Below are 12,343 nucleotides of genomic sequence, written 5' to 3'. Positions count from 1 at the left end.
GGAATCATACCACAATGAAGGTGTTAAAAAATTGGCTTTCTAAAGTACAGTCTTATCCTTTGACCACTGCTGTTGTCATATTTGTGGAATTTGTAGACATTGGCTCCCTGGTAGGAAGTGCAACAACATTTCTCAATGTTAGAGCCTTTGAAAGTCCTGATCACCACAGATCTTGGGGAGGCCTTGGGATCTAGTTTGGGCTCACATCCAAAGCAGGCATCTCTAAAGGATGGCCCTCAAACTTCCAGACAGCCACACAGGTGAAACAGGAGTCTGATTCCAAAATTCTTGATCATAATTGGAGTTTCAAGTACATGTTTATGATGGACTTTTCAGGAAGGAAGGAGTCAGCCCAGGGATTTTATATAACAGACAGTAAAGAGACATTCTCCGAAGGCATCTCTAGACAGCATTCTCTGTCCTTAGAGTGTCGTGCTTGCTGAACTTACAGTTGACTAGACATCTCAGGTCTTCCCACACTATTTGCTGGAACCTGGGCCTATAATTATAGGATTTACATTTAATCTTTTACAATTTGATCTTTACTAATTGCCCCCATTCCAGATTATGATGTCTTAGTGAATCAAGATTGTCATTCACCTTATTGTCTGTGTCTTTTAGTATCATGTAACACATTTAACAACTATGCTCTCTACTGTTTTATCCAAATCATTGACAAAAATAATGGGGCAGACAGGAACAAGGATAAAGCCTTCACATAGATTTTACTCATTAATCAGGTTTACACTGGTATTCTGTGTGTTGACAACCAAATTTCAAGGAATAAAATCAGTCAATCAAAATCAAAACTTAATGTAATTATCCAGATGATTTTTGCTATGCTGAACTATTCAAGTGGAGTTAAAGCCTCCTTTTACCTTCATACTAGAATCATAGGATGTCTTCCAATTTTTTTTTTAAGAGCATGGTAAAAAATTTGTAGAAATTTTTCCTGTAAAAGCAAAGCAAAATGCTGTTGGTGCATATCTGCTGTCAGTATTTGTGCATAACACATGTGGTTCCTACCTTCGGTCCCGATGGAGAGCGTTAATGGATTTGTGAGTCCTCCACAGTGCATTCCTAATGCTGACTATGGTCTGGAGAAACAAGAAAGAGAGAAAATGCATTTTTGGTTTGAATTTAACCCATATGCCTAAAAATTCATCCTAAGAACATGATAACAACATATCTTTTAAAAATTCTTTTTCAAAAGTGACTAGTGTTTGGGTGTAAGTTCATACACAGTGATGCTGATGTTCATATGCTCAATGTGCAGTCACCGTCTCATTTTTACAAGACACTTTTCTTGAAAGAGATTTAAACATAAACAAGATTTTTAGGTTTTAAAAATAAGTCACAATAGTCTTTTGCCTGGGTTGGGCGGTTGCCCAGAACCTCTCTTTCCACAAAGGCATCTCCCGAAAACAGCTGAGTCACTTTCTTTCTTTGGGCTCAAGAAATCTTTCACTTCTACCTTCCACCTTCTACTGAAAATTTCTGATCTTTCCATGCTTCCTACGTGCACATCTACTTGGACTCATCCCTTCTCTTGCATTCACCGAGTCTCACTGACTTAATAATAATCAGCTCAGTTCTCATCTAGGATTTTCTCACCAAACTTGATCTCTCAAATTGCATTCTACTTTCCTGAACTGCAACCCAAGTGCAAATCCTGACCTGACCCAGCCTGGCCCAGGCTCCTGGGGCATCATGTACCAGCCCATGGCTCCCACATGTCTGGATGGGAGATTGGATTTCATTACTCTACATTCATAAGCAGCTGTGGCTCTGTTCTGTGGCCTTCTCTTCTCCCTACAAAAGATCGGAAGAGAAACTGGCCACCTTGGGAACATTCTTCCATAGAAATAACCTGAAAGAGGAAGAGGGTAGAGTGGAAAGGCAAAAGTGAGCTGTAGACTTGAAGTCACATTCTCCGGTTGGTGCATGCTCTCTGTGGTCTTTCTGAGCAACCGGTGCCTGTCCCTTCTTCATTCAAATATTCAGCATTTACATGCGTAGTGTAGTTCACTTTGAATCAGTGAACTTTCTATCATTAGTATCAGTGGTATCATTTGGTACCTATGATTCTGCAATAGAGAAGCATTTCAGGTTAGCACATATGGCCGTACCATCGTATATCCATAGAATAGATACCATGGCTTATTTAGTCATTTGCAATGGAAGAACATTAGGCTTTTTCCAACTTTTCAGAATTATAAGCAATGCTGCTGTGAAAAAGCTGTAATGCCTCTTTGTGCTTTTATGTGCAAGGTTCTCAGATTTTAAGTTTAATAAATACTGGTCATTTGCCCTCTTTGGACACATACACACATGCATGAATAGTTGAATATCTGTATGCATGGAATAAGGTCTGCGAGGATACACGCCAAACAGATTACCTCTGGAAAACTAGGAACTGAATCTGGGCTGGGAATTTTGGCTGAAAAGGACCTTATCTTTTTCTGTAATACTTTCACTTTTTACAAAACAAACAGATTTATGTTTTATTTGTATAATTAAAATGTGTTTTAAAAAAGATCAAAGAAAAACATGTATTACATACAGAAGATAGGCGGAAGCAACTTTAAGAATGAGAAAGACGTGAGAGGGAGTAAGAGGAAAGTGAAATACAGGAGGGAAACCAAAACAGCAAAACCTTTTTACCATTTCTTGCCTCAGAATAAATCAATGTTAGAGTGAAAAAGAAAAAAAAAAGAGTCTGCCTTGTGAAAATGGCTTTTCTTCCTCTTTTACTTGAAGCAGGAAATGGAGCAGCTCTTCATCTGTCCCCACACGTGTGACTCCACTCTGCCGAGCACTCCAGCAAGAGGCGTTGTGGCTGTGCAGTGAGGGGTGTCTCTGAGTGGCACGCCTGCGTGAGCTGCTGATGCAAACGCACTGAGACCCGAAAAAACATCACCCAGAAGCAGTTGCACAGGCCTTATTACTGGGGGGGTCACAAGACTTACTCTCCACTCACACTTCTACCCATATAACTGCAGAATGGGAACTCTAATTTCTCTCTGATGATTGAAAAACATCACAGATGATCCTGTTCTGAAGACCTTCCTTAGGATCAGACTGTACTGATTACGATGATTGAGGGGACGCCTACAAGTGAGGTTACGCATGGGAGAGCAAATAAACAACTGATTGAAAACAGGATCAAGTAGCTGCAGAATGTACGCTTAAAAAGCAAGAAGCGTTTCTCAGCTGTTTGATGGAAATAAATTTCATTGAGGCTTTTTTGCTGTTTCCTCCCTCTGATTTTTCTTTCACTTTCGTCTCTCATCTCTTCCCTTCTAAAATTCCTGAACATTTTCTTTATGTATGGATGAACTAATTTCCCCCTTTTCCCTACTTTTTAACTATATCAAATCTTAGGATACTGAGTTGTCAAGTTAAGGCACTGTGGGCAGAAGAAAGCTTTGTCTGTAAGTAAGCTATGTTCCGAAGTTTGGGGCAGAGACTTGGAATCTAGAGACACTGGAGTAGTTTAAAGATATCGAAGTTGAATATAGCTTCCCTTCAGGATGTAGACTTAGGAAGCATCCCTTTAAAGCTAAACTTCCTCCACTAAGGCAGTGAATAAGACAGTTGCATTGAGACGGTGGCGTGTGTTGTTGGTGTTAGAATTGCCCACTCAAAATGCACGTTGCTCCGCTACATGTAAATGAGGATAGGTTTTGTGTCTCCTTAAGGATGTCACTATTCAGTTTTCTAAAACATGCCACAACGATCAATACAAATTATACTATAATCTTGTATACCACTGTTGCCTTTAATTCATAGTTCTTAGCTGGATAGAAAACTTACAATGTATTTTGTCCTTGTAAACATCAGATTAACCTGATCTACTCTGCTCTTCAGGAAAAGCTATGCCACTAATTATATTACATAGGCCAAAGACTGCCAGGCAGTTTTGTATTTTGAGGATAGTATAGGTTTTCTTAACAGATATTTGGTTTGATTCTCTGGAGGCAAATGTGACTATTCTTTTGGGGTAAAAATTGAGCATATTTGAGTTGAGTTAAGCAGAAATTTGAAGATTTGAAAAATGAATAAAATGATAAGTTTAAAATACCTTTATTAATTAATTTGAAAATCTTGAAGAAGTAGATGATTTTCTCACGAAAATCAAGTTATCAAAGTTAACTGCAGAAAGCATGAAGATACTATTGCACTTGAAGAAATAGAAAAGATGATCTAAATATTACAACGGCTCCAATGTCCTCGGGCTTTACTCTTGAATTGTGGCTATTGTTAAAGAAATAAATAGTTCTTATGGCAGATAAACCATTTCAAACTTAAGAAGAAAAATGTCTAGTTGCTTATATATAGCTACCAAACCTCAAATGCTCAAAATGGACAAAAATAGCACTGAGAGAGAGACTATTCTGACTCATAAATATTTCAATTCTGAATAAGACTGATAGTGTTTTCATAAGAATTGAAGTTGTCTACATAGCAAGTCACATTATAAATAAGACTAAAAGGAAATAACTATAAAGAAAGATTTCCCACAGTTAAACCTAACATTTAAGAAGTTCAAAAACATTAATAAATCAAACAGCTGCATCAGTAAAAATGATCAGAGGACACCAGCAGAAGAGAAAATACAATTTCCTTCTAAACTATGTGGTGGAAAAAGACGTTTCATTTCACTCTTAATCAGAGAAATGGAAGTTAAGGTAAACAAAATATATTCTGCTCATAAAATTAAAATTTTAAATATGGTAGTAGTCAATATTAGCAAGGATCGAGATAGTTAACTTGAAATTACTGGGAGTATAATTTGGTATATCCTTTCTAAATAGAAATTTTGTATGAGGAGTCTTAAAAATGTTCCCACTTCTCATTCTTGTGATTCTACTTTATGAAATATATCCTGATGAAATAACTGGGGAGACATGTACAAAGAATAAAGTATGAAGATTTCAGTAGTAAATTTTTAAATTACAACAAAAGTTGGAAATAACCCAAATATTCTGCAACAGAGGAGGGGTTAAATAAATAATGTCAAGTCCATTTGAATAAAAATTATACAACCATTAAGATGTTTTGCAAGAACTGTAATGGCAGTGGAAAATTCTCACAATGTAGCAGGGAGGGTATAGCTCAAATGCTAGAGTGCATGCTTAGCATACAGGAACTCTTGAGTTCAATCCCCAGTACCTCCTCTAAAGCCTCATTACCTCTCCCTCAAAAATAAATAAAATAAATGACATTTAAAAAAAGAAAATTCTCACAATGTAACTTACAGTTATAGAACTAGATAATCAATACACTTTGCAGTATGATGCAAACTATATTTAAAATATTTGCAAGGAAGAAAGTAAACCAAAAATATTAACAATGGTTATATCATGGATTGATTGCAATTTTAATTTTCTTCTTTGTTCCTTTCTGACTTTTCCAGATCTTCCATAATAAATATGTAGCATTTTAAGATTGGAGATAACAGTTATTTTAAAAATGTGTTCCTAGATTTTTCCCCTTGATCACATGAACAACCTGAATATATGCCCCAAGCTAAGGAATGGCTCACCGAATTTCGCTGCACCAGTGCAAAATGTACCAGATTAATTGCGCCTTACTTGTTCTTTTCCCCTTTGGACTCACCCGATGTTGCCGGCTGCTGTCATAGGTTTGCTGAGCCCGAGAGACCCCTTGAGATGTTTGTCTGAAGGCCTCTGTGGCTGCTGTTTCTACTGGACCAGTTGGACTTACACGTATTGGTGTTTCAGAGCTGTTATACTGAATGGACAGCCTGTTACGGTAGAATTTTGTGACTGGTTATAATAATTTTTAATGATCAAGTGTGACATTAAAGAAAGTTTTTAAAGAAACTGTTAAGTCAGATATTAAATTCACTATCCAAAAAATAACAAAGTAGCCCAACTTTTCCCCCTGTGCTTTTTTCCAACCACGCAGTTGATATAGAGCTAATTGGCCAATACTAGGAAGAAAAATTCCATTTCCCTCCTTCTTGATAATCTAGAAATGAGAATGCAAAGAAAACCCCTCAGGTCATCTTGTCCAGGTCAGATACTAGGGGTTCTAAGCGGAGATGTGTGGTTATTATGTGGTATCTAAAGGAGCATAGAATAGCCTGGTTTAAGGTCAGGCATATTCCAATTTTATACAATTCCGTTTAGTTTCATTTCCTTGTTCAAAAACTATTTAAAACATACTACCATCTTGAGTTATTGCATATAAAAACACTTTTTGAAAAAGCAGAGAACTCCTTGCTCACCGAGACTTTACATCTAACGAACAGACAAACATAAAATCACTTCTGACATCCTGCGATTATTTCTACAGAAAGCGATGAGAGTCTAGGGCAAGAAGCGATTCTGCGGTGGTAAACTTTAATTATGTGTTGAAAGGGTGGGCATTTGGGTGTAGAAAAACAGGGTAACCCATTACTTCTTTGTCACACAACTTCTGAGTGACACACTCTGCTCCTACCCCATCTCAGATCATGTTAATACCTTGGGGTTGTTCAATTCCACTTTCTATACTCATGCAAATATTTACAAACAGCAAAATACATGTTTAATTTGTTTTTGAGACAAAATGGCATCATTCCACACACATTATTCTGTGACTTGCTCTTTGAATGCACGGTGCTGGATGCCCTCTAGTATAATAGAAAGATGCTAAAATTTGTTCCTAAGTAGATTCACCACTTTCTGTTGTGAGTCTGTCCCGTATATATTCCACCATTTTTCTACCAGTGGATCTTTAGGTTTCTTCTTTATTGCCCCACCCTCCAATGCTACAATGTTCATCCTGATTTTCTAGGTAGTGGTGATTTTATTCCTACAGGACAGAGTTTCAAAAATGAATCAAGGGCCAAATCTTGTGTATATTTTCATGGTTAGTAGATACCACCCTTCTAAAGCCAACCCCTCTAGGTGTGCACTGGATTCCATCCCCTCTTTTATTTTATTTAAATTTTGTTGGGAGGAGGTAATTAGGTTTACCTATTTTACTTTTCAGTGGAGGTACTAGGGATTGAACCCAGGACCTCATGCATGCTAAGCACGTGACTCTGCCACTGAGCTATCCCCTCCCTTATTTCCATCGTTCCCTCTTGACTGCAGGATTCTGTTGCTCCAGCAGTGCTCCTCGTCTTACACCAAATCATCGTTTTCATTTTACAAACTCATTCCCATCAGTGCACTAACATGCTGTTATTTTCCACATCATAACAAAACATTCTCTTAACTTCAGTCACTTTACTGTCTTTTTGCTCCAGTTTAAAAAAAAAAAATCCTGGGAAGAATTTTCCCACTTGGTATCATCTATTCCTCAACTCTCATTCTTTCTTAAGCAGCCTCCAGGATGATTCTTTCTACAGCCAATACCCCACGATATTCTTTTTTAGGTCATCAATGGTTTCCTCGGTGCTAAATCTAAAGGTCAATTCTTACTTGACCTAGCAGCAGCGTTTACACCGTGGATCACGCCCTCCTCTCTGAGTCACTTTCTTTACCTGTCTTCCGGGATTCCTCATTCTTGGTTTTCCTCCCATCTCTTCCATCACTCTTTCTCAGACTCCCTTGCTGATGTTTCACCTTCTCTCCAACTATGTGATGATGTTGGGTGTCACAGGGCTCAGTTCTCAGTTTTCCTCTCTTCCCCATCTACACTGTATTTGGTGATCTCATACAATCCTGTGGCTTTATAAACTATATATGTCAACAACTCCCAAATTTGATCGCCAGTAGACTTTCTCCCAAATTCCAGACATGAATAGAAAATTGCCTTCTCAACATCTCCATGTGGTTGTCCAAGGACATCGCAATCTTAACATGTCCCAATCTGAACTCCTGATCGTCCCCCACAAACCTGCTCCACCGATATCCTTCCCCATTTCAGATGAGAGCAACTTTCTCCTTCTACTTACTGTAGCACCACCATGATCATATCTTTAATATAGCCTAGAGAGTTGACCCATAGATCTGAGGAAGGGAATACAAATCTTATTAACTGATCCAAGTATATAAGGACACCTAATATGTGACAAAATTTGTATTTTAATCAAGTGGGAAAAGATTGCATTATTGGTTATCCACGTAAAAATAACCAGAGCTAGACCTTTCCTAAAATAAATTTCACAGGGATTGAAAAATTAAATTAAAATTCAAAACAGAAACATTAGAAGAAATTTTGGGAAAATATTTATATAGCCTTGCTTCTACACTGCCCCCTTCAGGTTACTTTTAATATTTCCTTTTATTCCACTTGGCCACACTGGCTTCCTTGCTGTTCTTTGGAGCTGCCAGGTCCACTCCTGCTTTGAGCTGGCTGTCTCAGTTAGCAGGATGCTTTCCTAGGTACCTGTAAGATTCACTGCCTCACTTCCTTCAAGGCTTTGTTCAAATGTCACCTCTCACTGAGGACCACTAAAACCACCCTATTTAAATTTGTGAACCAACTTCCCCTCTGTCTTGCTCTCTCTTACTTGGCTCTCCTTTTTTTCTTTTACTTCAGTATTCTTAACTTCTAATATATTATTATAATCCATGTATATGCTTATTTTTAATTGTCTGGTTTCCCCCAACAGAATGAAAACTCCATGAGATCTTTGTGTCTTCAGCTCCCTGATGTAGTCCCAGTCCCGAGAAGAGAATTCACTAAAGTTTTATTGAGTGGATTATTTTTCAGATTAGTTTCTGAAAAGTCTGTAGCCATTTATACTTCTATCCAATGTCAAAAGCACCTAATTTCTTCCATGTTTACCAGCACAGGATGTTGTTATCAGTTCACTCTTTGTTATTCTGATTTAAAAAATGATGGTATCTCATTGTTCCTTTAGTTTGCATGTTTCTAACTGCTTGCAAAGATGAACAAATTTTTTGTGTGTTTAACGGCCATTTGGAATTCCTCTTCTGTAATGGCTGATTTAGATATTTGGGGTAATTTCCTCCTCATCCTCCTTATCTTCCTAATTTTCTTCTTCCTTATTTCTTTTTCCTCCTCCTCCTCCTTCTATTCCCTCCTCTTCCCCTTGTTCTTCCCTCCTCTCTCCTCCTTTCCCGCCTCCTCCTCTTCTTCTCTTTCGTCTTCTTTTTGAGTTTTTCTTATCAATTTGCAGGGACCTTTCCACAGCATAGTTTGTCCTCCGAGTGAAAATACTTTTCTAAGTCACACTTATTTTTGATTTTGTTTTGATATCATTTACCATGAGAAAATGTTTACATTTGCATGTGTGTGTGTGTATATATATATATATTCCTTCATGATTCCTTATTTTTTGTCTTGCTTAGGAAGCTCTACTCCAACCCAGTTTTCTTAAATTTTTCTAATATTTTTATTTTAAACTATTTTTACACTTAAACTTCAAACACTTTGGAATTTATTTTAGTTTATGGGGTGAAATAAGGGCCACTTTTGTTTTCTTTCCAATGGCTAACCAGTTTTGCATCTTTTCCCATTGAACTGAAATAATACCTTCATCAAATGTGAGGTTCCCATTTATACCTGGATCAATAATTTTGTACTCTTGCCCTCGGCTCTATGTAGCCATTTCTTGTTTATATACAGTGGCTCTAATATCTGTGGAAGAGCATCCTTTCTCACTATTCTTTAATTTTACAATTTTAAATATTCTTGTACATTTTTCCTTTCAACATGTCTTCATTATTATTTTATTCTATTTTTTAAAAAATTGTGATCCTATTTGGAAGTGCATTTAATTTAAACATAGTTGATTCTTTTTTTTTTTTAATTTTGGGGGGAGGCAATAAAGTTTATTTATTTTTAGAGGAGGTACTGAGGATTGAACCCAGGACCTACTGCATGCTAAGCGTGTGCTCTACCACTTCAGCTGTACCCCCCAACCAAATGTGGTTGATTCTCATTATTCATGGTGGTTATGTTCTGTGAAATCACATGAACACTGAATTAGTGAAAACTGAACCACATCTTCTAGGGGAAACACAGGGTTAAGCTCTTGCAAGTCTCTGGTCAGAACATTTTCATCAACCAATCAATAGATAACTTTGTTTTATACATGTTTCTGTTTAAAGATAACTTCATTAATATATATTGTTGATTCATTAACACTGAACCCATGGTCAGCAGTGCTATAACTCATGCCTGAATGAAGCTCATCTAACACACGTATTTTTTAAGGCACATCATAGCCTTCTTGTGCTTAGGAACATGAGACAGCACTTCAGCACCATGTTTGGAAGCCATTTACAATAGTGAAATCACCAACAGAGAGCACAAAATGTGAAAAACATGGCACAAATTAGACTGTGTAAAGGATCTGTGTTTACACTATGAGAACTGAAACCAGAAGGCAGAGTGGAGTTCAACTTGATCTCAGCTGTGCTTTAGACAGCTCAGAACTTTTTCCACACCCTGCATGTCTGCAAATGACCAAAGAAGCCTTGTGAGTACTGATTTTAGGGTTACAAATAAATTTTCATGAGAGGGTGAATGAATAAACATGGAATTTGCAAATACGGTGGATCAGTGGTATTAATTTTTGGATCATGTGCATTCTGACGCTAGTGTCTTCTCTTAGGAATTTGTACGTTTCTTCTTTTGTTCGGGTCTTGTTTTCTGTATTCAATGAAATATTGCACTTTTCTTTATATGTGCCTTGTGTCTTTTGTTAAACTCTTTTTCCTGGTTTCTTTTAAAAATAATTTTTATAGGTTATCATAAATAGATTTTTATAAAATTTCTAGCTGGCAACAGCTAATAGAGTGAACCCTCTGGAGCATAGTTTTGCATTCTGAATTTTGAGGATTAACAAAATTCACAATTTTTGATGTAATGGTTTTACTTGAGTGAATTAAGCTTAATAAAATATTTAAAATATACAAAATGCATGTATAGGGATGTTGCCTGGAAAACTGGGGGAGGTGAAGTGAAATGTGAAAATAACCAAAGTGGTCAATGATAAGCACATCCTTATAAAAATGAGAGTGAAGTCATTAAAAGTGACATTTTGGAAACATGACAGGGAAAATGCTCTCCATTTAATGTAAATGGGAGAGAAGAATGAAAAATTGTTTCTGTAGCATAATTCCTGATTTGGTAACACTAAACTGTGAATAGCACTTATCTGTGAGTGATGGAATGCCTTTCTTTCCCTTTTTAAAAAAGCATTAATTCTGAATTAGGCTTTCAAAAGCAAATCAACAAAAACTTAAAGTATAGAAAAAGTTATTCTAATATTCTAATATTAAAAATCTTCTGTGACTGTCGGAGATCTTTAGTTGGGATAGCTCTAAATGATTGGATGGGCCACTTAAAGGTATTTTTACCCCTTGTTCTACTTTAAAATTAAAGTTCATTTCTAGAAGAAAAAAGCATCTCAACCCCTCACCCACTCTCACCTCCAACCTTTTTCACACCTGTGCAAATGCCCTGTGCTGGCTGTGTAACCCGGTACCCAGACTCCAGGCTGCCATCCTGCAGGACTGTCACTCACAGACACTCACCTGGCCTGTGCATGGTGAGCCATATCCTTTGGATTTACCTGGTCCAGCACCCACTGCCTTCTCGCAGCTTCTTTCCTCCTGCAGCGCCCTTGGAGCAGGTTGTTTCTGAGGGTCCTAGGGAGGAGTTTTGTGTCGTCCTTTGCTGACATCTGCTGGAACACCCAACATTCAAAAGGGTGCCACATTAGTCTTAACATGGTCTTCTTTCCTTACTTGGGTGGGCTGGCCACCACGAGAGGTCCTGAAACTATTTCGCTTATTTTTATGTCCACAGAAAAATCATCTTACTTCCTTGCTACCTGAATGTCTTCACATTCTCCCTCTATCCACATACATATAGTATACATTTCCCAGTGAAATACCTGCCAGCTTCTGCAATAACTCCTCTTAGAGCAACCCAAGAAGGTGCACTCAAGCCAGAAGAGGGTACGAAAGAGGACTAAGTCGATGGTTGCTAATTTGGGGGATTCCTTTGAGAATTTATCTTCAGAAAAATGCTCATACATTTAATTCTGTATACAGTTTCAGTGAATTCACAAACCACCTGAAGTCCGTCCACATGTCAGCCAAAAGGAAACAAAGGAATGAGATGTTTTATTAAAAATTTTCAACCCTTGAAATCTAAAGTGTAATAACAAAGTGACCACATGGTGTCAGTCTAACACCGATAAACCCCATCTCTCCCCAGGCTCTTAGAAACAGGAGGATCACAGAGCCAATAAACCTGAGGATCTCGGTTAATAAAAGTTTAGTAAAGCAATATCCACTGAAAATTATTTGGCAAGATTGAGGCTTGACTTTTGTGAACCATTCATGGTAAAGAGAGAATGTGGGAAAACTGTTCTCAGTAAAAGTAATTAATCAACATCTTT

General features: G+C 37.4%; 1 protein-coding gene across 1 annotated transcript in view; it reads right to left on the bottom strand.

The window, feature by feature from the left end:
* Positions 1–12,343, bottom strand: part of DYTN (dystrotelin) — a 44,571-nt gene that overhangs the window by 10,616 nt on the left and 21,612 nt on the right. The window contains 1 exon segment of the mRNA XM_010985456.3: positions 11,472–11,620. Coding sequence (XP_010983758.3) covers positions 11,472–11,620 — 149 coding nt within the window.

This window comes from Camelus dromedarius, chromosome 4 (genome assembly GCF_036321535.1).
Source record: "Camelus dromedarius isolate mCamDro1 chromosome 4, mCamDro1.pat, whole genome shotgun sequence".
In the NCBI taxonomy this organism is placed as follows: domain Eukaryota; kingdom Metazoa; phylum Chordata; class Mammalia; order Artiodactyla; family Camelidae; genus Camelus; species Camelus dromedarius.
Note: the sequence above shows the minus strand (reverse complement) of the source record. Positions and strands in the feature narration are given on the sequence as shown.